Here is a 27,942-nt window from a genome sequence, read left to right as displayed (position 1 = left end):
ATCTGATTACAATGTAATTAGATACTGTAAATGATTTACTTTTTAAATAAAAAAGTAATGTAACATTACATTTTAAATTATTGTAATCCAATTACATTTACTGACTTTCAGTCAAGTTAATTACTTTTAAGTTAAGTCTTTTTAAATAATATTATTTATATAGAATATATTTAAAACATGAATTACATTAGTATGTAATTTATTATAAATGTAATATGTCTGTCTTGCATTTTTTTGACAGCTCATTAACAAGTTTATAATCAAGGAGGAAAAATACATTATTTTGATTTGGTTGAGCAAAAAACTACACACACACACACACACACACACACACACACACAAAAATGGTTTGTATAACTTAATTCAATTGCGTACATTGGTTCCACACAATGAAAATCATTTTCTTTAATAAAATAAATTAAAACGTAGGCCTTACTCAAATACTTTGTGTAGCGGAAACCTAAATGAATTGAGTTAACCTAACTTAAATTTGATCTGTTTAAATTACTCTGCTGAACATTATATATATATATATATAGACAGTATACACTGATCAGCCACAACATTAAAAACACTGACAGGTCAAGTGAATGACACTTATTATCTTGTTACAAAAAACTTAAAGCTGGCCATGATAGAAAGGTGTCAGAACACACAGTGCATCGCAGCTTGCTGCGTATGGGGCTGCGTAGCCGCAGACTGGTCAGAGTGCCCATGCTGACCCCTGTCCACTGGCGAAAGCGCCTACAATGGGCACGTGAGCATCAGAACTGGAACATGGAGCAATGGAAGAATGTGGCCTGGTCTCATGAATCACATTTTCTTTTAGATCATGTGTACAGCTGGGTGCATGTGCGTCATTTACCTGGGGAAGAGATGGCAGCAGGATGCATTATGGGAAGAAGGCAGGACGGCGGAGGCAGTGTGATGCTCTGGGCAATGTTCTGCTGGGAAACTTTGCGTCCTGGCATTCATGTGGATGTTACTTTGACACATATCACCTACCTAAAGATTGTTGCAGACCACGTACACCCCTTCAAGGCAATGGCATTCCCTGATGGCAGTGGTCTCTTTTAGCAGGATAATGCGCCCTGCCACACTGCAAAAAAGCTGCTGTCGTCATGTTGTCCATCCGGACCAACACGTGCTTGCCTTGGATCAATAGCAATATTGGATGCACGACAAAATGTGCTTTTGCGTCAGCATCTTGAACAGGAGTCTTTGCAAGGCCCGGTTCAGAACTCGCAGGTCCAAGATTGGCCGCAACCCACCGCCCTTCTTGGGAACGATGAAGTAAGGGCTGTAAAACCCCTGTCTCACCTCGGCTGGAGGGACAGGCTCTATCGTGCCCTTCTGTAGGAGGACCGTGAGCTCTGCCAGCAGGACGGTGGCGCTCTCGTCCTTCACTGACGTGAAGAGAACAGCGCAGAACCGGGGCAGGTGCCTGGCGAATTGAATCACATAGCCGAGTCAGATGGTTCTGGCCAGCCAGCGCGATGGGTTGGAAAGCGATAGCCACGCGTCCAAACTCCGGGCAAGGGGCACTAACGGAAGGATTGCATCCGACGTTCCTGGGGGTGGGGCCTCGTGGTGGGGGGGAACAGGGAGTGCCGAAGGCAGCAGCCTGGTCGAGTCCTTGGCGTCCGATATCACCAAGGTGCTCTCTGATGCAGCGATCGACATCTCATCCGGATCACGAGCTCCGAAAGAGACATTAGGCTGGCACTAACGTGAGCTGCCTGTCTCATCCCAGAACTGGACAGGTGCAAACGAGCGTACCGGGGAGTGGGTGGTCCGTGGGGGTTTACCCGGCGCAACCGTACCCATTAAATCCCCCGAATCGCCTTCAGCATCAACCAAGGCGGCCTCGTACCCGTAGGTAGAAGGACCAGCGGGGCTTTTCCTCGAAAGAAGGAAAGCTGCAACTGCAACGTTCTCGCAATGAGAACATGAACCATCCACGAACTCTTCCTCAACGTGATTTTGGCCCAGGCACGTGAGGCAGTGATCGTGACCGTCAGACGCGGAGAGGTAACGACTGCATCCAGGAACTGCACAGAGACGGAAGGGCATCTTTAAAAAGACGCATCTTTAAAAAGACGTCCAATGTCACTGTGCCTGCTTTAATAGAGAAAATATACTCTTTAGAGGAAATAAACTCTTTTAAAGCGCTGTTGAAGTGCCCAGGGGCGTAGTCTGCAAAGGAGTGCAGAGTGGAGAGTAAGCTGTTGGAATGCGCTGTATATCTAACAGCACACGCTTCTGAAAAGGTGAATGGACCTCTCGGCTCCAAAGAAAAAATCTGAATGAATCCGCATTCCAGCCTCCCTTTTATACCCGTATGTCGGGGGGAGAGGCATGCAAATTCTACTCCCCAATTCTCATTGGCCTTTTCTCAAAGATCTGAAGTTGTCTCGGGCTCTCAAGATCGACCCCTAGTGTCACTACATCGACACAATGTCAAGTGAGTGACAGAAGGGGAACCGAATCCTTTTGAACATGGCAATGTGATCATATCGCTTTTTGATGACTGTGTTGAATATTACTTAAACTTTATGTAATATAATCATGTTTTAATCTCAAACATAAATCTATTAAGTTGATTTCAAGTATACTGGTTTAGTATTTTCAATAGATCTGCTTTCCCTTTTTTCAGTGTAAAGTGAAAAACTTTCTAAAGTGGTTTATGTATTAATCAGCTATATCCACAACATAAACGTGGTATTGCAATATACACATTTACAGACAATGAAACAAATGAACAGTTGAACTTTAAGTTAAGCACTAGTCAGTATGTGTAACTTGCGTTATTATTAAAAAAGGTGCTACAAGAAATGCAATATCCTAAACTGTCTTAAACACAGAACAAATAATAACAGTCACTAAAGTGATCCATAAAAACGTATCTTCTACAATATAGCTTATACTTAAGTATACTCTTTCTTTATTATATTATTTCAGGAGCTCACAATGTCAGGTGGCTTTAAAAAGTAGACTATACCAGCCATATAAGGTTGCCATATTTCAATATTCGACGAAACCGCGAATGAAAGCTAATACTGACAGGCAATTTATGCGTTGGACCCGGAAAGCGAGTCTCGAAACCGAATTGTCTGCTCAACAGCTGGACTACAAACCCTAGTCATAAAACTGATTTTGATCTAAAATAGACAGTGAAAGCTCAGATTATATCCAAAAATAAATCCTCTAGCAATCAGTACCTACCAACTGAGTTCTGGGAACACGAACAGTTAGACTCGAGTCTGTGACTGAACATGTGCCATTGGAATCCATGATAAAAAAAACGTGTATGAGTCCACGTTCGCTAATCCATGTAAGTCCAATTAAAATGTTGGGCCTCATGTATTTAGAGGCAGGCCTAACACAGTCGTAAAAACCTAACTCAAGCCCCCACATTCCAAGTCGTAAATCTTACTGATAAAAATCGCGCCAAAATCAAACAAAGGGAGTCCAAAACAGACTACAAATCCATGAAGCCTTGCTCACTAAAGGATCGAACTCTCAACTCCTATTGGATGAGGCACACAACAGAACGTCCCTTAAACATGACATCATCAGGAGTTGAAATACCTCTGAAATGCTTTCGAGATTTGCTTCCAGCGACTTTGTTCACCGAGTATAGACGTAGTTTATTCGCTGCTCTCAGGTGCAACCTCGTGGCACAAGGAAGTAACGTCCGACTTGAAACTGTGGCCATACAATCTCCATCTCGCTGGACGAGTTGAGATTACTCTGTGTTCAACCGAACACTCAAACGGATCCGAAGGAGACCGCTGAGCAATTCGCATCTTCATCCGTTTGCCTACAGAAGTGAAGAGATTAAAGATTTCTCTTCCATCTTCAATCAAGTCGACATTTCTGATTTCTCCGCCAGCCCGCCGAGAATCAACAGCCGTACCGCCCGCCGACAGAGCGAGGAAACGGCCTCCCGTCATCACCCGAGTCTCAAGGAACCGGGTCAGAGTTAAAGGACGGAGTAAAACACATTCTACTTGTGTCCTCATGCGATTCAAGTAAGAGGTTTACGTCTGGGCAGAGATAGAATATTATAGTGTGTTAATCTTGCGTTTCAAGGTTTTTGCTTGTACAGTTTACGGACTGCCATGTCCGCTCATTATTAATACTCAGGGTATTAATTATCACAAATTTATTTTGCTGTATTGTGGTCCAACCAAATTGGATTGTTGTGCAATTTCGCCATCGCGGGTGAGACAGCAACTGAGTTATCCATTAAAGAGTCAAATAACGCGGGACTGTTTACGAGCCGTCCACCGCGTCTCTGAGCGATGAACTAACAGCTGTTTTCTCTCCCACGATCGCGAAATCGGCTTTAGGGCCGTCACTTCTCTCTCTCATACTAACCACACATGCACACATACACGCACACGATCCCTCACAAACATTCTGGCACACGTTTTTGGCTCGTAGACAGCTTAAATGCTAATGCCCAGCTTTGTCCCTAAGCTATTGTACAAGCGGATACACGCGGTAACTGGTAGACGCCATCTCCGCCCCCATTCGCGGTCATATTCCCTGGCCGGAAGTCTCGCGTGACATACTCTCCATGAGAGTCACGTCCGCCATTTTGTGCGCGTCCCTCCTTACACACACACACACACACACACTGTCACACACACACCTTATGTGTTATAGGATTATTTTATTTCCATATCTAATCATATCACTGTTTAGTTTGTAGTTGTAAGTCAGAAGTTTATTGACTGCATTGTATTAATTATTAATTGATATTACTGCATAAATAAACTTTGTTTATATTACAAAGAGAAGTGTTTTGGTTTGTTTTGCATGCACCTGTGTCATGCTGACGGGATGTCAGTGCTCGGATTCAAGCCTTCATTCATTGTTTTTTCCCCGAAAATCGATATTCTTCGGATGTCGATTTTCCTAAGAAAACAATCTAACATTGAGACTGTTTTACTATTTGGTTATTAGTCCCTAATTCCAGGGTGGTGCCCCGTCAATGTTAATCCTTATTAATATTCTATTGATTTTTGATAATTGATCATTATCTTTGATGATTGTTGAATTTGAATGATCAATAAGCTAGTGTTAATTTTAATTAATGTTTCATCCATGTTAACAATTATGATTATCTCTGATAATTGTTGACTTAAAGGATTAAAAAAGGCTAACATTGATTCTCATCAATGTTCTATTGATTTTAATAATTAATAATTATCTTTGATAATTATTAATTATTGCTAATAACCAAACTTGCTCCTAAACGTAGCACACTACATTTACTGGAGCCCCATATGAGGTTTTAATGAGTTAGATTCAATTAATTAATTTAAATATTAATTAATAACTATAGAAATAATTATTAATTATTTCTGATAGTAACACTGATCTAAACAACCAGTAAAGCCCTACTTAATATATCGAACAGTTCACTAGTAGATGTGCAATGATAAAATTCTATTTATGGTGCTAAAGGTGACATGTTATTTTCTATTCATTTTGTAAGATTGTTTATGAACAAAGAGATTTTCCATGCTCTTGAAAATGTTTTTTTTTTTTTTTGGAGATATGTGCCTTTCATCAGACAGCAACAATATGTTTGATAGATGTTTAAATAATTGTTTATACATTTTTCAAAATGTATGAATATTTGGTTTAAGTTTAGTCTGTTAAATCTGGATACATGCCTTGTCATTTTACACGTTATACTCAACTAAAATACAGTATGGAGTAAAATGGACTAAAATGAATGACATGATGAAATATGGATTAAATTTAAAGAACATTTTCATTAAAAGACAAAAATGATGACTATATATATATTTTTTATTTTTTTTTTATTAACACTGTATGCTGTATCGTTACACTATTATGCTGGAAAAAGCCACCTGATTTTATGAAAATTATGTGACCATGGCAACATTTAAAAAAAAACAAAATTACGTGCTTCATTAAACGTTTCATTACAGTGTCCCAGTGAAATGTCCAGAGATAGGTGCCAAAAGCTAGTGAAATTGTGTTGTAATCAGACAAGGTTTTTAAGGTGAATGATAGATGGAAGTTTTAATGAGTAAAACGTACCTCCCTAACCTAAAACTTTAACCAAACCTAACCTAACCAATTGTGTCCTAAAAGCAAATGAGTGGTAAACAAAACAGACATCCTTACCCTTAACTAACACCTACATAAACCTAACCGATAGTGTCGTTACAACAAATGTGACATGTAAAGAACATTTTCTGAAGCAACCACATCAATTTGTGTCACTTCTAAGACAATTTCGGCTCACAAGTTAGCTTGAGTGCTTGGCTGGGCTTAAACCTCATTCTTCCAAATCCAAAGTCCAAAACTCTATAAGGTGAGCTACCACACAAGCTAATCATGTTGGAATAAGTGTGTAAATGTAGGTGTGTCTGTAATACAAGCATTAAAATGTTTGGTTTTGAAATGATGTGTTTTTGATGTCATGACATAGCAGTGTGTGAGTAATAGAGCAAGAAATATGTGTTTATAAAGACATACGTAATCAGCCGTTCTACTTGTGATTTGTGTGAAAGTAAATAAAAAGCACAGTTGTTGTAGCGCCCCTAGTGTTAATTTCACCAGGAAACTGTGGGGAAATGTAGAATGCGGCATGTAAAACTTAGTTTGCAAGAATGTTGTTATAGTAATGTTCATTCTATGAGACTAGGTCTGGAAAAAGCCTATTTCTACACTGACAGCCATTCAAAAATAGTAATGTATTCTAACAAAATAAAAATACTTTTTGAAAGCAACATATAAATTATTATATTTTATAGTGGATTTTTTAACAGGTTTTATGGACTTGGTATGCAATGCAAGGTACAGTGGTTGAGCTTATCTAAAGGGTTTATACACAACAATCACAGTTGTTTTGTTTGATTTGATTTAACTGAGCAGAATACAAAAGAACATTAAGCAACCCAAACAAGGTACTAAATAAACCATTAGACTGAACTTATCTGAGTTATATAGCTAGCAAAACATGTCTGCATTGGCTAATAAAATGCTGGAAGACAAAACCATATTAACAAGTAAGAGCCAAAAAAAAAAAAAAAAAAAAAGACAGGTGTGGAATAAGCGAGGGATGGGATGGTAATGTTAAAGGAGTTAGCAGATGAAGTCTGATGAAGATGAATGATCATCTTTTGGGCTGTTTGGAAAAGAATCAAATCTTTCCGAAGCTCATTACAACAGCTTGCAACAGCCAGATTGCAAAAACCCACCAAATATTCACAACTGTTTAATCCTTTCATTCTCTTTTGTTGTTTTTCCTTCTCACTCACTTTGATTTCCATTTGAAAACACCTCCACTTTTTCATAAGATGTGCACAGTAAAGCTGCTCCCTATATGCATATTGTGCAGTCTGCGTAGGGAACCAACTCCCTAGGGGGGCACAAGAAACTCCACCGACTGCCCTTCCTTGCATGTTATACATTATTCAAGGACCCAATAGCAGTCATGGAACACAGACGATCACTCGCAGCTCAGAATTTTCTCCCAAAAGTTGCTAAGGTCAAGTGATTCTGCATCACAAAACAGAGTCCTTCAGTTTAATGTACTCTTCTGACTCATCTGCATTGTCAATATGGTCAATAATAGATGTGTTATCTGGACATCTGAAGGTGATTATGATCTGGCGTTCCATTGGAAATCCATCGATTTGCGGATAAAGAGGAATGGGCCTAGGACAGTTCCTTGGGGTACACCATCAAGTGGTTTTCAAGTGGTTGGGTTGCTCATCAAAGTCTTGGAACTGCTGGCAGTCAGTTAGGTAGTCTATGATCAAGAAGACTTAAGAGCCATCCATATGAGCTGATTAACAGTTTTGTTGCTGTTCATAAGCATTGTTCAGTAATATGTTTTCTCATTTCCCAAAGTTGCTTTGGAAAAAGAAACATCTGCTAAATGAACAAATGTGACATAAAGGTTCAGAATGTCAAATTAAACACTTGAAATGGGCTTATGAAGATAAATGACATTTAAAGATTTATATATGATGATTATCAATTATAGATTGATTTGTTTAGCTACTGCAGACACACATTAGGTCTTGGCCATCAATTAAACTTACTCTTGCTGATCTTGTCCTAGACTGATTCTTGTCTCAAGCTCAACATTTTTTTTTTTTTTTTTTTGTACTCTGTCTTGTCTTAAACTTCACTTTTTTGAGATTTGACAAATAACCATCTGTTGGTACAGAGGACTGGCCTCTTGTGTTGTTGGCTACAGCACTATTTTCCAGAATCAAAATGACATAGACAAATGTTTGTGACTGCAAAGAGAGAGGAGACATATTATAAGTAGGTTCAGTGGCTGGCCAGAACTGTTGACAAACACTAGACGCAATAATAACACATCTTTTACAAGAAGAGGAAAAAAAAAAATGTGGAAATGCAAATTAGCAGATGGCTCATGGGAATCTCAGTGATCCAGGCTCAAGGCTGTTCACTCATCTTATGGCAATGAAAGTGAATAGAAGTCTTCACTTTCTTAGCAGTGGATATATAATTTTCTTCAGGTGAGTTAGCACTTTGATGATAACAGGGTAAATAAAAGTGTACATGACTCCAGTCACATGTATTAGCTCCCTGATCTCTGCTGTTTCAGCTTTCTTATTTTGCATGCCCACTGCACAAAGAAATCCTGGAACCCACTTTGCTATTTCATATTTCTTTTTCATTTATATCATTTTTGTTTTTCTTTGATTTAACTTTTCAACCAATTTAGTTTAAATTTAGTCTTTAATTTACTTTAAAATTTAATTTCAGTTTGCAAACAAGTTTTTAAAAAACAGCTTCCATCTGCTTCTTTTTTCCATACAATTATATCCCTAACTTAAAAAATGATCTGTACTGCTATCGTGTCTTGCTCCTGCAAAACAATCAGGAAGTATTTCCATATACTTTCTCCCATTTCGTGCACTGAGTAAAGTCTCTGCACAGCTAGCTTTGCTAAGCCTGACGTCCATAGAGCATTTAGTTTGGCAGACAACTCCTCAAATAAGTTTCACAGATGTGTCTTAGCAGTCTCACAGTGTGAACTCTACACCAGTGTGAGGGTTGATAGCGAGTACCGGAGTTGAATGATTCAGAGCCTTTATGTTTTCCCAGAGCGGCCTCAGAATGGCAGGTAGGATTAAGAGCATTGGAAATGATATCCTCAATACAAGCAGCCGCCCCACAGGCCTGATCTCATCTCTACACACCCGATCGGCCACTCACGTAACACTCCCTCATTCTATATTTCATTCATTTATTTTTCTCTTTCGTGTCTTGTTGTCATCCAGAGGGAACATACGTGAGTTGATTGAATCTGTGGGAGATGGGTGGAGATGCTCCTGAGGCCTCTGGTGGCACATGAGCCGCGATTGAAAAACAGATAGAGAGGGAAACTGGGAAGAGAAACAAATAAGACAAATGTACACAGTATACAGAATGAAAGATGAAGGAGAGAGAGAATGAAAGAATGTAAAATATGAATGTATCAAGAACACAGGAAAAATATAACAAGATATTATGTGCATATCCACAGTCTTGATACCCACATACTAGTGAGTTGCCTTGCTGTCTAATAATGTCTACTGTCAACATCGGCAGCATTCTTTTAAAGGCTCCAATACACAAGGTCGAAACAGCTGGGTATACTGTTTGCGAACATTTATATATGAGATGCATGCTGTCCTGTCAACAGACCACATGTAAAACAAGAACAAATGTGACATTAAAATGAATTATCAATGACTGCATGCCTCATTATTTGAATAGAATCCACGTGAGATCAGTAATCTGTTTGAATCACTTGTTGGTGATTAAAAGTAATATACAGTATAAACAGTAAATAATGTGTAATTTGTCATGTTTACATTTTGCATTCATGGTGCTAATGCTAACATCATGTACACAAGCATAATATGCACTGGTTACCTTCTGTTATTGTATTTTCTGATGAATTTTGTGAATAGAATCCATGTTAGATCATGAAAAAGGTTTTCATACTTTGGCATTGATACTAGTGCAAAGATGGGTGTAAGAGAAGTGTAACAGCCAGTACAAAGTTTCGAACCACTGCAACTAGTGATGTCAAAAGTAGAGGTACTTCAGTACCAAGTCAATACTAGACAAAATTTCTTTTAACAATACCAGTGTTTCTGCAGTACTGAGCACCAACTCAATTTGGTCCCCTCATGCTGTTTTACTGACACAAGACTGCTTCCTTGTGTCAGTAAACTGTACACTGCTTGCTAATGCTCACAAGCTTATTTGAGCGCATGCTTTGTTACTCCTTTTACACTGGACAATATAAAAATGGACAATTAATTAAATTAAATCATGATATGTCCTAGTGTAATTATAAAACCACAAAATATTAGGAGTGTAACATCCCGTTGATCTGGATCGATGCATCAATCAAATAACCAACGATACGATGTCATCGATACAACACGTAAACATCGATCTAAATGCCAGCCACGTCCGTACGCATTTCCACCAGGCGATGCAGCAACCTTATGATATTCATCTCACTTTATAAGCGTTAAATATTCATGTGGGAATGGATGTGTGAGTGAGTGATTGAAGTTGCGCTCTGCTCTATCTGTGCGCGCCTCAACCAGGCTTCCCTCGAAATGCAAAATGGTTGCAACTGTGAGATAATACATTTAATTGATAGTGTAAAATAGCCACATAATATTATAATATCGATTAGAGGCCCATGAGTCGAATCAAAATCGCATTGTGGCAGACTTTGACGTAACGGCAAACATCGGATAGCTGGCTAAGAGAATCAATATACGTAAGATCGTATCATGATGAAACTTGCGATTTACACTAGGGATGCATTGAAATTTCGGCCGGCAAAAATTGAACAAAAACTGTTACTTTAAAATCAGGTAACAGAGACACTGACATGAAGAAAATGCATAATTTTATTGCAAAAAGATGCAAAAAGCAGCTAATGTATATATATATATATATTGATGGTAACAAGATTGTGCTTATAATTGAGATGCGCATCTGTACAGTGTGTGTATGTGTGTGTCCACACGAACAAGCGCAACAGCACAAAAACAATCAAAGGAGTTTATGAAAGCACGCTTTTGTGAAATTTAAAATGCAAAACGCACATTCTGTTGGTATTTGCCTTACCTAGTTGTCTAAAGTCTACATTCCCAAAAGTCATTAAGCGATCGCTCTCTTGATGTAAGGCCGTTTAGCCTGAGCCACCATCAAATATCATGGTAAAATATCCGCACCTACAGTTCGAGCTGAGCCACACTCTGAATCAGCGGTGTCAAACACGAGACCAATTCAGCCTTCCATGCATCCACAAAATTCAGAATTGCTTTTCATCTGAAACTGGACCAGTGAGTGACACCGTCACAGATAAACTCAGTTTTTTTTTTTTCCCCCACTCACAACAATACTGACAATATGGATGATGGACAGATACAAGAAAAACTTAGAACAGGAAGGTATTCTTTTTTTCCTTTGTCCATAAGTACTTTATAAGCACTTTGTAGGGTAAATATTTGCTTATGTTAGGCAAAAATCAGTTTATATATACAGATCTATATACAGTATATACTGTATATATTAGTATATACTGTACATACTCTACATATATGTACATACGATAGATAAACAGATGATAGATAATTATTCCAAAGTCTAATAAAAATATTATATATATATATATATATATATATATATACTGTATATAAAGCATTTTCGGTTCGGTTTTCGGCCTGGTTTCTCCAGGATTTTCAGTTTCGGCCATAAATGTTCATTTTGGTGCATCACTAATTTACACCCTGTAACAAGTCAAGGACGGGACAAGAGGAGGCAGGAACCGGCTGAACAGTCCACTTAAACTTTAATCAGAAATTTTACTTAAAACAAACATAAACAAACACAGACACACATGCAACACGGCCACATGCGTCTCTCTCTCTCTCTCTCTCGAACCGGCACCTCCGGCTGCCCCTTATCTCGCTCTCCCGCTGATTAGCTAATTCATGCCCTCCTCCTCGTCACACTCCTCCCCCTCCCCCACCTCCGGCTGCCCCTTATCTCACTCTCCTGCTGATTAGCTGATTCAGCGCCGGCCGTGCTCCATCACGGCCCGGCCACACCCTCCTCCTTGTCACACTCCTCCCCCTCCCCCACCTCCGGCTGCCCCTTATCTCACTCTCCTGCTGATTAGCTGATTCAGCGCCGGCCGTGCTCCATCACGGCCCGGCCACACCCTCCTCCTTGTCACACACCCCTAATAAATACACAGTCTGCATGTGCTGTGCGTTTCAAAGTGAATATGTAAAGCCGCTCATACATTGAAGAAACAAACTAATTTTATGAGGATCGAGCACAGTGTGTTGTAGTAGATGACAGAAGAGAGCACACATTCACTATGAAGCATGCAGTGCCTAGGATATATGTTTATATAATTAAATTGCAGCATTTTTTGTTCTAATAATCTCACTGGGCCATATAACCAACCGCTTATATGGAGGTGTGAAGCAACCATCAAAAACACAGAAACGGAAAAGTCATCATCAGTAAAAGTACAATTCAAAATAAAAACTTAATGTGTGAAATTGAAGGAATAGCAACAGAAATATATTACTACAGTATAGTAAAATGCAATATTTACTGTAATAATAATAATGATATTAATAATTATTATTATTCTATGTAAACAAAATCTCATAAGCAGGAGTGCTGTTGTACTGATACTGAAGTGTTTATCAGTGTTTTAATTTATACCTTGATGCTCTGTTTTGCAGCACTTTATTTGACAAAAATGAGACCAATGTTGTGTTTTAGATTTTGCTTTAAGGATCTTTAAAAAAAATGCGATGATATGTTCAAAAATCATGAAAAAAAATAAAATAAGTTGTATAAGTTGTACAAATTAATTTGATTAGACACAGTTTTAATGATTATACAGTTTAACTAAACATTAAAACATTGGGACAAAAAAACAGAATTTGGGAAAAAATAAAATGGATTTAAGAAAAAAAAAACGTTTTCATAGGGTCCTACTAAGCAATGTTTACTTAACTGAGAAACACTTCAAGGAAACATGCAATTGTTTCAATTTATTTACATTGATATTTAACTTATTCAATATGCTCAATGAGTGTGTTCAGTAGCATATTACCTTTTTTTTTTTTTTTTTTGTGGTATCAAAACTGTTATCGAGAAACGTGAAATTTTACTGGTATTGGTACCGACTACTGAAGTTTTGGTATCATCACAACCATTAGTGCAACACACTCAAAAGCACTTTCTTTTTGGCCAGATTTAGTTTGAAATGATGTCAAACCATTCTTTCTTTGAATACGCTAGAAGTATACTGACACTTTAAATGGTTAGTTCACCCAAAAATGTAAAATCTCTCATCATTTACTCACTTTCATGCCATCCCAGATGTGTATGACTTACTTTCTACTTACACACAAATGAAGATTTTTAGAATTATATTTTTAGCTCTGTACATCTATACAATGCAAGTGAATGGTGGCCAGAACTTTAAAGCTCCAAAAATCACATAAAGGCAGCATACAAATAGTCCATTCGACTCCAGTGGTTTAATATGTGTCTTCTGAAGCGATATAATCACTTTGGATGAGAAACTGGCCAATATTTCAATCCTTTTCTACTATAAATCTCCACTTTTACATTCACTTTCAGACTTAAATATTTATCTGTTTCTGACCCACACCTATTATATCACTTCTGAAGATATGGATTTAACCACTGGAGTTGTATGGATTACTTTTATTCTGCCTTTATGTGATTTTTGGAGCTTGAAAGGTCTGGTCACCATTCACTTACATTATGGACCTACAGAGCTAAAAATATTCTTCTATAAATTTTCGTTTGTGTTCTGCAGAAGAAAGAAAGTCATACACATCTGGGATGGCATGAGGGTGAGTAAATGATGAGAGATTTTTCATTTTGGGTGAAAATTCCCTATTCCCAAAAATGTCCCACTCATTATTTTCACATGCAAATGAGCTTGCGATTTGCCGCAAATGTTTGCCAGAAGTTTGCAGCTTTTCACCAGTAGTGGTAAACCAACAGCAAACTTTTGGCAACAATGCAGATTCTGCCACAAAGCTCATTTGAATGTGAACATAATGAGTGGCAAATTTGTGAAAGTTTGACAGAACTCTCGATTTTTGTAAGGGAGCTAATGATGTGACAGTTTAATACATATAATAATTGCATAACACTTCCATAAACAATATTTAAGCAATATCACACAAGCTAGACAAAATGTTTCAGATGCAATTGGGCTAGTTAGCTGGTGTTTTGTTTGTGAATGAATCAGTGTTTTTAATAAATCTTTTTAAGTTAATAATAATCATTATTCCATTTTGGTGATGAACAGTCCAATTTCCAGGACAAGAAAATGTTGTCAGTGTTTAGGAGGACACTAGCATATTGATGGCCTCAAGGCTAACACAACTAACACAAGCCACAAAACGTCATGGTTACTTGTGTAACCTCCGTTCCCTGATAGAGGGAACGCGACGTTGTATCGATGTAGTGACACTAGGGGTCACTATTGGGAGCCCGAGACACCTCCGGTCTTTGATAAAAGGCCAATGAAAATTGGCGAGTGGTATTTGCATGCCACTCCCCTGGACATACGGGTATAAAAGGAGCTAGTATGCAACCACTCATTCAGGTTTTATGCTGAGGAGCCGATATAAGGTCCGGCCATTTCAGCGGGTAGATCAGCGTTGTGGCAGGAGGGACACAACGTCTCGTTCCCTCCATCAGGGAACGGAGGTTACACAAGTAACCATGACGTTCCCTATCTGTCACTCACTCGAAGTTGTGTCGATGTAGTGACACTAGGGGTCCCTATTCGAGACGCCACAATTGGCTGAACTGTGTTACATTAACTGGCGGTGTGTGGTGGGCAGACTACTGTGTGCCTCATAGCCAGCACACCAGGTCGACACGTAACCACCCCCAACATAGTTATGAGTGTCGAACAGCCCTTCGGGGACAAGTTGACTACTCAAGAGATAGAGACAGGCTTAACCCAGTCATGGCCTCTTTTCCCCTTCTCTTTTTCCACTCCCTAAAAAAGAAGGGGGATTATTCGACTGGGCCGCCAGGTCTAGTTGGGGGGTGTCCCTCCCAAGGGGAAGACACCGCAGAGACCACACCTCGCCCAAAGAGAGGGGGGGATATTTAAGTGGAAGAATACGTCACATGGTCTTTCCAACCATGTGGAGAGTCTTCAAGGTAGATACTACCCAACAGGGGGAGGAGTTACTACAAACATGGAGACTGGGGCAAAGGGGCTCTGCCAAAGAAAGATGCAGTTTGCCAACAGGGAAACGAATTAGCGGAAGATATATATCGCATGGGGTTAGCCTTACAGGGAACCACCACATGCGGAGCACCTACCCCAGAACAGGATTCTTAGTTAGCACGTGTACTGGGCCGGCAACGAGTCTCTCCGAAAACTCAACTGCCACAGGGCTCGGAGGAAGTCAACCAGGGAACAAAGTTTGTGAACACTACTGGGAATTAATGGCGCATGTCTTCAGCTCAAAGGGAGGTGGAAGGTGCTATGTGCAAGCGATACACCCAGCCGGCTATCTCAGGCTTATCCGCATGTATTGCGTGCCACTACCTGAGATGAAACCGGTTCCACCCAGAGGTTGTAGAACCTTGCAAAGGTGTTGGGTGTTGCCCAGCCTGCTTCTCTGCAAATGTCTGTTAGAGAGGCACCCCTGGCCAGGGCCCAGGAAGCCGCTACACCCATGGTAGAATGGACTCGTAGCCCTACCGGGTGCGGCATGTCCTGGGCATGATATGCCATAGTTATGGCATCAATGAGCCAGTGGGCGATCCTCTGCTTGGAGACAGCACTTCCTTTCCGCTGTGCACCAAAGCAGACAAAGAGCTGCTCAGAGATTCTAAAGCTCTGCGTGCGATCCAAATAGATGCGTAAAGCGCGTACCAGACACAGCAATGACAGGGCTGGGTCTGCCTCCTCCTGGGGCAGCGCTTGCAGGTTCACCACCTGGTCCCTAAAAGGGTGGTGAGAACATTGGGCACATAGCCCAGTCGGGGTCTCAGGATCACGTGAGAGTAACCCGGACCGAACTCCAGGCATGTTTCGCTGACAGAGATCGCTTGCAGTTCTCCTACCCTCTTGATGGAAGTGAGAGCAGTCAGGAGAGCAGTCTTCAAGGAGAGTGCCTTAAGCTCGGCTGACTGCAAAGGCTCAAAGGGGGCTCTCTGTAGACCCTGAAGAACTACAGAGAGGTCCCATGAGGGAACGAGGCATGGTCTGGAGGGATTCAGCCTCCTGGCACCTCTTAGGAACCTGATGATCAGGTCATGCTTCCCTAAGGACTTACCGTCGACTGTGTCATGGTGTGCTGCTATGGCAGCAACGTACACCTTCAAGGTGGAAGGGGACAGCCTCCCTTCCAACCTCTCCTGCAGGAAGGAAAGCACTGATCCGACTGCGCATCTCTGGGGGTCATCCCGTCGGGAAGAACACCACTTAGCGAACAGATGCCACTTAAAGGCATACAGGTGCCTCATAGAGGGGGCCCTAGCCTGAGTGATCGTGTCTACCACCACAGGTGGTAGACCGCTTAGGTCTTCCGCATCCCGTCCAGAGGCCAGACATGGAGATTCCAGAGGTCTGGTCACGGGTGCCAGAGGGTGCCCCGTCCCTGAAAAAGAAGGTCCTTCCTCAGGGGAATTCACCAGGGGGGGCTGTCGCAAGGATCGTGAGGTCCAAGAACCACGTCTGGGTGGGCCAGTAGGGTGCTACCAGGACGACCTGCTCCTCATCCTCCCTGACCTTGTAGGCTCACTGGGGGAAATGCATATTTGTGCAGGCCAGGGGGCCAGCTGTGTGCCAGCGCATCTATGCCGAGGGGAGCCTCGGTGAGGGCGTACCAGAGCAGACAGTGGGAGGATTCTTGGGAGGTGAACAGGTACAACTGTGCCCATCCGAATCGACTCCAAATCAGCTGGACCACCTGAGGGTGGAGTCTCCACTCTCCCCTGAGGATAACCTGCCGTGACAGCGCGTCCGCTGTAGTGTTGAGGTTGCCCGGGATGTGAGTGGCTCGCAGCGACTTGAAGTGCTGCTGACTCCAGAGGAGGAGATGGCGGGCGAGTTGTGACATACAACGAGAGCGCAGACCGCCTTGGTGGTTGACATATGCTACTGTTGCCGTGTTGTCTGTCCGAACTATCACGTGCTTGCCCTGGATCAACAGCCGAAACCTCTGCAGGGCGAGCAGAATTGCCAACAACTCGAGGCAGTTGATGTGCCAATGCAGTCGCGGGCCCGTCTACAGGCATGCCCGTTGCAAACAGTGCCCCAGCCCGTTTTGGAGGCATCTGTCATGACCACGATGCGCCTGGAGACCAGTTCTAGACACCTGCCCGTAGAAACGAGAGGTCGGTCCAAGGGCTGAAAAGACGGTGACAGACCGGCACGATGACCACACGATGTGTCCCGTGGTGCCATGCCCATCTCGGGACTTGAGTCTGAAGCCAGTGCTGAAGCGGTCTCATATGCATCAACACGAGTGGGGTGGCTACCGCCGAGGATGCCATATGCCCCAGGAGCCTCTGAAACAGTTTCAGTGGAACCACTGTTTTCTGTTTGAATGCCTTCAAACAAGCCATGACCGACCGGGCACGCTCGTTCATAAGGCACGCAGTCAAAGAGACTGAGTCCAGCTCCAAACCAAGAAAAGAGATGCTCTGAACCAGGATGAGCTTGCTCTTTCCCCAGATGACCCGAAGCCCTAGTCGGCTGAGGTGTGAGAGCACCAAGTCCCTGTGTGGCACAACATGTCTCAAGAGTGAGCTAGGATTAGCCAGTCATTGAGGTACGCGTCCTTCAGGTCTACCGCCGTGAACCAATCTTGATGCCGGACGCCCGCCAGAATGCGTTTTTGTGTCAGCATCTTAAACGGGAGCCTGTGTAAAGCCCAGTTCAGTACTCGCAGGTCCAAGATTGGCCGCAACCCACCGCCTTTTTTCGGTACGATGAAGTAGGGGCTGTAAAACCCCTTCTTCATCTCGGCTAGAAGGACAGGTTCTATCGCGCCCTTCCGAAGGAGGGTAGCGATCTCCGGGCGCAAGGTAGCAGCATTTTCGTTCTTGACCAAGGTGAAGTGAATACTGCTGAACCTGGGCGGGCGCCTGGCAAGCTGAGTTGCGTAGCCGAGTCGGACGGTCTGGATCAGCCATTGCGACAGATTGGAAAGCGCAAGCCACGCATCCAAGTTCCGCCAAGGGGACCAAGGGGACAATGTTGTCGGACGTACCGACAGGTGGGGCCTTGTGGTGGGGCAGAGCTTGAGGTGCCAGTCTAGGGACATCGAAGCACTTACCTGGCTCCTTGTGACCACCCCCAGAACAGCCTGGTATGGGGTAGGAAGAGGCCTGTCCTCGTAACCCGTGGAGACTGCCACATCAGGGGTGGCTGTGTGCCACAGCTGGGCGCTCAGGGGCGGAAAGACCACCACTGGAGCGCCAATCCTGCAAGGAAAAACCTGTGGACGGTAGTCGTGATGACGACCGTGCACACTGGGTATGTGACCCAGGGAGGAAGGAAACCGCTCTTTTGCTGAACTGTTGGGTACCGCAGCCACTTCAGCGCCGAGAAATGCTGGGCAAAGTCCTCTACAGTGTCGCCGAATAGGCCAGCCTGAGAAATGGGGGCAGCAAGAAACCGTGTCTTGTCGGCCTCACCCATCTCGACCAGGTTGAGCCAAAGGTGGAGCTCCTGGACCACTAATGTGGCCATCGTCTGGCCGAGAGACCGCGGCGTGACCTTCGTCGCTCGGAGAGCGCAGTTCCTGCATCAAATCTGGGGCGGAACTACCCTCGTGCAGTTCTTTCAACGCCTTGGCTTGGTGGACCTGCAGGAGAGCCATGGCGTGCAGGGCAGAGGCGGCTTGTCCAGCAGCGCTGTAGGCTTTAGCCGTCAGGGACGACGTGAGCCTACAGGGCTTGGACGGGAGCTTAGGGCATCCGCACCAGGTGGCGGCGCTCTGCGGGCATAGGTGCACCGTGAGCGCCTTATCAACCGGGGGAATCACCGTATAGCACCTGGCCGCCCCGCCATCGATGGTAGTGAGAGCGGGGGAACTGCGGAATCGGGGCTGGGCAGTAAAAGGTGCCTCCCACGATTTCGTCAGCTCCTCGTGCACTTCTGGGAAGAAAGGCACTGGAGCAGGGCGTGGCTGCTTTGAGCAGGAACCAATCATAAAGCCGCGAGGGTTCAGGGGAGAGCGGAGGGTTCCACTCTAACCCGACGCTCGTGGCCACCCGGGAAAGCATGTCCGTCATTTCGCAATCAGCCTGTGACTGGGCAATCATCCCCGAGGGGGGGAGCCCAGCTGAGGCTTCTGCATCCGACTGGAAAAGCCCGCTCTCCGATGCTGCGCTCGAGAGCTCATCATCTTCGCGGGCTCCGAACAAGAAGCCAGACTCACCGTGAGACGAGCCGGCGAACTCATCCGGAAGCCCGACTGGGGCAGACGAGTGTGCTGGGGAATGGGAGGCCCACGGGGGGATACCCGGCGGAGGCGATCCCATTGGGGTCCCCAAATCGCCCCCAGTGCTAGCCGCGCTGGCCTCATACCCATAGGTAGAAGGACCGAGGCGGGGAGCCGCTTGCTTTTTCTTATGAAAGCAAGCCACGACCGCAACGTTGCCATGGTCATGTTTTCGCAATGAGAACATGAACCATCCACAAAAGCTGCCTCCGTGTGGGTCGCGCCCAGACACGAAAGACAGTGATCATGGCCATCCGAAGTTGAGAGATAACGACCGCAACCTGGAATAACACACAATCGGAAAGGCATCTTTAAAAAGACGCGTCTTTAAAAAGACGTTCCGTGTGTGCCGCTCTTTTAGAGGAAAAGCTCTTTCAGAAAATATACTCTCTTTGTTTTCTGCCGAAGTGCCCAGGGGCGTTCTCTGCAGTGCACCAGTGCAGAGGAGGGAGAAGCCGCTGAAATGCGCTGTCAGATCCAGCAGAGGTGAATGAACAGTAGAATTCAGCTCAGTGAGCATGACCGTTCCGCTCCGAAGAGAAAATCTAAATGAGTGGTTGCATACCAGCTCCTTTTATACCCGTATGTCCGGGGGAGTGGCAGACCAGAGGTGTCTCGGGCTCCCAAGAGTGACCCCTAGTGTCACTACATCGACACAACGTCAAGTGAGTGACAGATAGGGAACTCAAAATTTCAATAACTTTAAAATGCTATCTGGGTAGATAGTTCTCTTGATTTTGGAGCTCTGCATCCCTGCTTCATTGTCTGCTCTCAGCAAAACAAATGCAGCAATTTATATGTGTCTGTGTTCATGTGTATGTGTGCCGGTTCCTTTATAGAAAAAAATATTGCCGGCAATTACCGATGAACATAGTTCTCCAACATTCCTTACCACATCTTCAAAATACCTATTGTATTATATGTATTAATATGTACTTCCACACATAGACAAATGAATGGAAGAAATGGCAATGCTCAGATTTTAGGAATTTACTTTTACTTCACTACGTTTTAAAAAAGAAAATTAACACTTTTACACTTTTAGAAAATTCTCCAGACCCTTTGGTTGTCTTTGCAACCAAACCAAAATCTAAACCTAACCCTGATTTATTTTTAGAAAAATAACATTGAGGTTTGGAACGAGACGAGGGAAGCGTATCACAGGTTACTGACACCCATCAGTCATTTGTATTGCAAAAATAAAAATGGAATGTGTAGCCACATTTGTCTACAGACAATTCCTTTCATAAAATAAAGTGTTGGATAAAATAGCTAAAATGTTATGCCTGTATTGTATCGATTTGAAATTCTGTCAATTGGTTGGTCTCTATGGGAATATAAATCTTACCTTTTGTAAAAACCCAAGTCGTACAATATCATACGATTTCGCCATCTTGTACGAATTATAATTATTGTCTTGAGACTATGTTGGCTGGAAATAAAAGGTGAATGCTGCTTGGTAACTGTGATGTGTATGTTGGTACGTTTTTGGCTTCAACATTAGATATGATGCGAAATGCTGATGAATTTACATGCAATAAGATTTGTTCATATAACAAATCTTTTTGTAACAAGTAGGTATTACTCTCTGAAGAGATGAAAGACAAGAAAAAGAAAATAGAGAGAGAGAGAGAGAGAGAGAGAACCACAGGGGTAAGATGATTTTACCACATTGTCTTTGTTTGGAACCTTGCAGCATTCTGTGTGTGTGTGTTTGTGTGTATGTGTGTGTGTGTGTGTGTGTGTGTGTGTGTGTACTGACTGTGCCAGGGCTGTAATCTCATTAAGGTTGCTCTGATTTATAGAGAGAGGAGCGATACGGGTCAGTGTATGGAAACCACACTGGACCCCCGCTTTCAAACAGGTCACACACACAAGCGGAAGTCAATTGACTGTGCACTCACAGACACACACACATACAGTACTCAACTTACTGGTCATTATGGGGTTTTTGTAAAGCAAACGAGTTATTAATCATCGCCTTTATCAAGGTGACAGTGTCCTGTGAGCAAACCATCAGAGAAACACAAGTAGCTCAATAATCCACACTGCTGGCCAGAGTCAAGAAAATACAAGTGCTCAAAATAATATTCTATTCAGTGGTAGGAGGAAAAGAGTGTGTGAGTATATCTTAGGGAGTCTAAATAAATCAATTGTAGCCTACACCTCTATATCTCTATACTTAAAAGGGTCACATCATGAAAAAAAACAAAAAAAAACAGGATTTTTAATAACAGATTGATTGACAATGTAGACATGCTCAAAAATTCAAAACTCCCTCCCAATCCACCAAGACCATATACAGAAACTAATCTGCAAAAATTGTTTATTCAGAAATAGTTACGAAATCAGAACCATCAGTGAAAAGTTTGGCAGTAGTGATATATTGTATACTGTTGCCACAGGTTTGTCATAACTGTATGTCAGTGCAGTACACTTTTATAGTTAAAAAATGTTTGCTAAAGCACTCTACAACATTTATATTTGTCTAAGTTTCACCACAGAACTCTGCGCCAGTAGTGGCAGATATTTGCCAAAGAATCACCATTTGACAAAGACTCGGCAACAAAATGACTGTCAGTAGTTGTCACGTTTATGTGTTTTGTTCTTGTTTTCATTTCTTTTATTTTAAAGTTTAGTTCCTGTTCAGGTCATGTGGTGTCATGTCATGTGAATTCCTGTTCCCTCATGTGATCTTGTCATGTGTTTCCCCAGTTCATGTGTCTTGTTTTCATTGGTTCATTGTTTGATTACGTTGATATTAGTCTTGTCTTTTCATTGGTAAAAGTTCATTTAGTCTTGTTATCTTGTTTTGTTTTGTTTTGTTTTGTTCACGTTTATAGTTAGGGTTCTGGTTATCACAATTGGAAATAAACTGCACTTGGGTTCCTCACTTCATCATCGTCTTCGTCTGCCTGTCATTGCCAGCCCATCGTTACAGAATACCTGACCAACACAAGATGAACCCAGCAGTTCAGCTCCTTCGTCTATGCCAGGGGAGTCGTCCCCTGGAGGATTATTTGGAGGAATTCTGCGCTCTGGCCTGCAGGGTGGATTTTAATGAGGTGGCCCTCAAGGACTGTTTCCGTTTTGGGCTGAATGAGCCGGTTTCCTCTCTGATGCCTGACGGTCGGTGTGCAGACGGCTTTGCTCGGTATATCGACCTTGCCCTATTGATGGGTGGTTCACCATTCACTGTAGGGGAGATGGTTAACGAGCCCGCACCTCAGCCTGCTCTTTGCCCAGCAGTTCTCGACGGTTAAGAAGCAGACGGAGGCTATCCAGCACATCCTGCCATGTCTGCTCGTCACCAAAGGCATCCCCCTGCGGCAGCAATACTGGCTCCGCCGCAGCCCGCACCAGGAGGCCGGCCACAGCTTGGAGCCACCTGCAGGAAGCAGACGCTACCCGTCTCACATCCTGCCACTAAGAACCCGAGGAAGGCTTCGACGCACCCCTGAGAGGGGCGACCCAGGGAGACAGAGACCCGCTACAGACCTGGAGCTGGTAAACAGACCACTCCATCCCCCAGTGGAGGGCCAGGAGGAGAATCCTTGTTTTCCTTTTCTTATGATTTTGCCGCACGCCCAAAGGGCTGCGGTACCCTCATTTTCAAGAAAAGAGCAGTTTCCTCACTTCCTGGGTCACACATTCGGTGTCCACAGCCGTCATTATCACGACCGCCGGGCACCACACCTTTATGGCAGGCATGACACTCTGGAGGTGGGCCCCTCGCCCCCGCGCGCTCAGCTGTGGCACAATTTCACCCATACCAGGATGGTTGCGACAGGCCGTGAGGACGATTTCCCTCCTCCCCGTCCCGGACCGGTCCTATGGTGGGTATACGGAGCCAGGTAAGTGCTTCGATGTCCCCAGACTCAGCATGGCTACGAGTTTGGGGCTCGAGCCCCCCCAATGTGGCGCCTCAGGCTCTGCCCCGCCACGAGGCCCCACCTGCCGGTACGTCAGACGCGATTGTTCCCTTGGTCCCCTCACCCGGAGCTTGGGGGTGTGGCTTGTGCTCCCCAACCCATCGTGGTGGCTGACCAGGACTGTCCAACTCAGCTATGTACGCGATTCAGCATCCGCCCAGGTTCACCAGCGTCCACTTCACCTTGGTGATGGGCGAGAACACTGCTGCTTTGCGTGCGGAGATCGCGTCCCTTCTACGGAAGGACACGATAGAGCCTGTCCCTCCTGCCGAGATGAAAAAGGGGTTTTACAGCCCCTAATTCATCGCACCAACGAAAGGCGGTGGGTTGCGGCCAATCTTGGACCTGTGAGTACAGAACCGGGCCTTGCTCAGACATAGAGAGTGTCCGGCATCAAGATCGGTTCGCGGCAGTAGACCTGAAGGACGCGTACTTCCACATCTCGGTTTTACCTCGACACAGGCCCTTCGGTCTGTCCCTGTCACCTTGCGCCTTCACAAAAGTCACAGAGGCAGCCCTTGCCCCACAAAGGGAAGTGGGCGTCCACATCCTCAACTATCTCAACGACTGGCTGATTCTAGCTCACTCTCAGGATTTGTTGTGTGCGCACAGGGACTTGGTGCTCAGCCACCTCGGCCGGCTGGGGCTTCGGGTCAACTGGGAAAAGAGCAAACTCTCCCCGGTTCAGAGCATCTCTTTTCTCTGCATGGAGTTAGACTCAGTCTCTATGATGGCACGCCTCACGAGTGAGCGGCGCTGAACTGTCTGAAGATGTTCAGGCGGAGAACGGCGGTTCCACTGAAACTATTTCAGAGGTTTCTGGGGCATATGGCATCCTCGGCGGTGGTCACGCCGCTCGGGTTGATGCATATGAGACCGCTTCAGCACTGGCTTCAGACTCGAGTCCCGAGATGGGCATGGCGCCACGGGGCATATCAGTCGTGTTCACGAAGTCGTGGACCCTGGATGTCCTTCCTCCTTAGCCCTGTGGCAGGCAAGTTTGCGAAGAAACTCGTTGCTGTCCCAGTACGTGTGCTAACTTGGCCCTGTACTGGGGTAGGTGCTCCACATGCGCTGTTTGCCCATATGTAACCCCATGTGATGTATCTTCCACGAGACGGTTCCCCCGTTGGTGAACCCACTTCTTCCTTGGGTAGAGGCCCCTCTGCCCCCAGTCGCCATGTTTGTAGAGCTCCTCCTCCTTGGGTAGGACCTACCATGGGGACTTCTCCACATGAGACACTGCTGACAAGACTTGGTAAGACCTTGTGACGTATTTCCTCCCCCTCGGGCAGGGTGTGGTCTCCATGATGTCTTCCACTTGGGAGTGACACCCCACCGACGTGGATGCTATATGGCCCCCAGCTGAATGATTTTTCCTTTGGGGGAGAAGAAAGAGAGGAGGCCGCGGCTGGGGCAGCCAGTCCCCATTTTTTGGGCAGTCGACTTGTCCCCGAGGTACAGGGGACCGTACGACACTCGTAAGAGCGCTGCTACGAGGCACATAATGGTCTGCCTGTCTCGCACCACCAGTTCATGTAACACAGTTCAGCTAGTTGTGGCATTTTGTATAGGGACCCCTTGTGTCACTACATTGACACAACGTCGTGTGAGTGACAGATAGGGAACGTCCTGGTTACTTTCGTAAACTCCGTTCCCTGAAGGAGGGAACGAGATATGTGTCCCTCCTGCCACAACACTGAACTACCCGCTGAAATGGCCAGGACCTTGTCTCGGCTCCTCAGCACAAAACCTGAATGAGTGGTTGCAAGCCAGCTCCTTTTATCCCCGTATGTCCGGGGGATTCCCATTGGCATTTTCTCAAAGATCAGAGGTGTTTGGGGCTCACAAAGGTGACCCCTAGTGTCAGTACATCGACACAACATCTCGTTCCCTCCATCAGGGAATGGAGGTTACGCCAGGACGTTTTGCCTAAACTTTGCTATAAAGGAGTAGTGGTAAATATTTATTTTTGCCTAAAATTCACTATAAAAGGTGTAGTGGTAAATATTTCTTTTTTACCCAAACTTTGCAATACAAGGAGTAGTGGTAAAAAAATATATATTTTTGCCAAAACTTAGCTATAAAAGGAATAGTGGCAAATATTTATTTTTTGTCAAAACTTCACTATATAAAAGGAGTAGTGGTAAATATTTATTTCTGCAAAAATTTTGCAATAATAGGAGTAGTGGTAAATATTTATTTGTGCTTATTCTTCACTATAAAAGGAGTAGTGGTAAATATTTATTTTTGCTAAAACTTCGCTATAAAAGGTTAGTGGTAAATAGTTATTTTTGCCTAAACTTTTCTAGAAAAGGAGTAGAGGTAAATATTTATTTTTGCCAAAACTTTGCAATAAAACGAGTAGTGGCAGATATTTATTTTTGCCTAAACTTTGCTATAAAAGGGGTAGTGGTAAATTTGTATTTTTGCCAAAACTTTGCTATAAAAGGAATAGTGGCATATATTTATTTTTGCCACAACTTCACTATAAAAGGGGTAGTGGTAAATATTTATTTGTGCCTAATCTTCGCTATAAAATGAGTTGTGGTAAATATTTATTTTTGCCTAAACTTCCCTATAAAAGGAGAAGAGGTAAATATTTATTTTTGCCAAAACTTCGCTATAAAAGGGGTAGTGGTAAATATTTATTTGTGCTTATTCTTCACTATAAAATGAGTAGTGGTAAATATTTTTTTGTTGTTGTTGTTAAAACTTCACTATAAAAGGAGAAGTGGTAAATATTTATTTTTGCTAAAACTTCACTATAAAAGGGGTAGTGGTAAATTTGTATTTTTGCCAAAACTTCGCTATCAAAGGAAGAGTGGTAAATATTTATTTTTGTCAAAACTTCGCTATAATAGGAGTAGTGATAAATATTTATATTTGCCAAAACTTCACTATAAAAGCAGTAGTGGTAAATATTTATTTTTGCCTAAACTTCACTATAAAAGGAGTAGTGGTAAATATTTATTTTTCACAAAACCTTTTCAATAAAAGGAGTTGTGGTAAATATTTATTTTTGCCTAAACTTTGCTATAAAAGGAGTAGTGGTGAATATTTATTTTTGCCTAAACTTCAAAATAAAAGGAGTAGTGGCAGATATTTATTTCTGCCAAAACTTCGCCATTAAAGGAGTAATGGTAAATATTTATTTTTGCCTAAACTTCGCCATAAAAGGAGTAATGGTAAATATTTATTTTTGCCTAAACTTCGCCATTAAAGGAGTAATGGTAAATATTTATTTTTGCCTAAACTTCGCCATAAAAGGAGTAGTGGCAAATATTTATTTTTGCCAAATCGTTACTATAAAAGGAGAAGTGGTAAATATTTTTTTTTGCCAAACTTCACTATAAAAGGAATAGTGGCATATATTTATTTTTGCCAAAACTTCACTATAAAAGGGGTAGTGGTAAATATTTATTTGTGCCTAATTTTCGCTATAAAATGAGTAGTGGTAAATATTATTATAAATATTTTTATTTTTTTATTTTTTTTAAATCTTCACTATAAAAGTGGTAAATATTTATTTTAGCTATAAAAGGAGTAGTGGTAAATAGTTATTTTTGCCTAAACTTCACTATAAAAGGAGTAGTGATAAATATTTATTTTTGCCTAAACTTTGCTATAAAAAGAGTAGTGGCAGATATTTATTTTTGCCAAAAAAGTTAGTGGCAGACATTTCATCTGCCAAAGGGTTATAAATGAACTGTTTGACAGAAGTCCCCATGTTTATCAATGCCTATTAAGTGTTTACATTGGCCCACCCTCATGAACGACAGTATGAACTACACAAAAAAACTTGACATGTGAAAAGATGAACCAATCAGCTTACATACAAAAGTCTTAATTGTACAGTAGGAAAAACAGCTAATTTCTAATTCAAAGGGTCATTGAGAGGGTGGATAAAAATGGCGTATGCTACAGTATGACTGTTTTGGTGAAAATTACGTAGAGTCAGTGTGGATTTATGTGTGTTTGTGTGTGTGTATGCAGTCCATCTCACCTGGTACTCACTAGGCCAGAAGGTGCTGACCGCGAGCTCCACCTGGTGCCACTGCCTCCCCTGAGAGCCAGACACGTTCCACGCGGCATTTCCCCGCGAGCCACCGTTCACACGAACATACACGCTCAGAGCCCCGGGACTGTGCCCATCCCGGCTGTACAGGAAATAACTGAATTGCACACAGTGTGTGTCATTCTCACTCAGTGGATGCAACATGAGCTGAGCACGCTGCCCGGCACCATACTGAGAAGAGTTCACCAACATGTAGGAACCTGAAGGAGAGACAGAGAGAGTAAGATGCTTAAACACAGGTTTAAATGCTTGTTTGTTTGTTGTTGTTGTTGTTGTTATTGTTGTTGTTGTTGTTGTTGTTTTCATTGCATTCTCATCCTGCATGGATTTCTTGATT

At 43.1% G+C, this 27,942-nt stretch overlaps 1 protein-coding gene across 2 annotated transcripts in view; it reads right to left on the bottom strand.

The window, feature by feature from the left end:
• LOC127425690 (receptor-type tyrosine-protein phosphatase U-like) overlaps nt 1-27,942 on the bottom strand; it is a 477,304-nt gene that overhangs the window by 230,001 nt on the left and 219,361 nt on the right. For both annotated transcript variants that reach the window (XM_051671910.1, XM_051671912.1), the window contains exon 3: nt 27,534-27,805. In XM_051671910.1, coding sequence (XP_051527870.1) covers nt 27,534-27,805 — 272 coding nt within the window. The remainder of the gene's footprint in view (nt 1-27,533; nt 27,806-27,942) is intronic.

The sequence above is a fragment of the Myxocyprinus asiaticus genome, chromosome 34, assembly GCF_019703515.2.
Source record: "Myxocyprinus asiaticus isolate MX2 ecotype Aquarium Trade chromosome 34, UBuf_Myxa_2, whole genome shotgun sequence".
Taxonomy (NCBI): domain Eukaryota; kingdom Metazoa; phylum Chordata; class Actinopteri; order Cypriniformes; family Catostomidae; genus Myxocyprinus; species Myxocyprinus asiaticus.
This window is presented reverse-complemented; position numbering and strand designations above follow the sequence as displayed.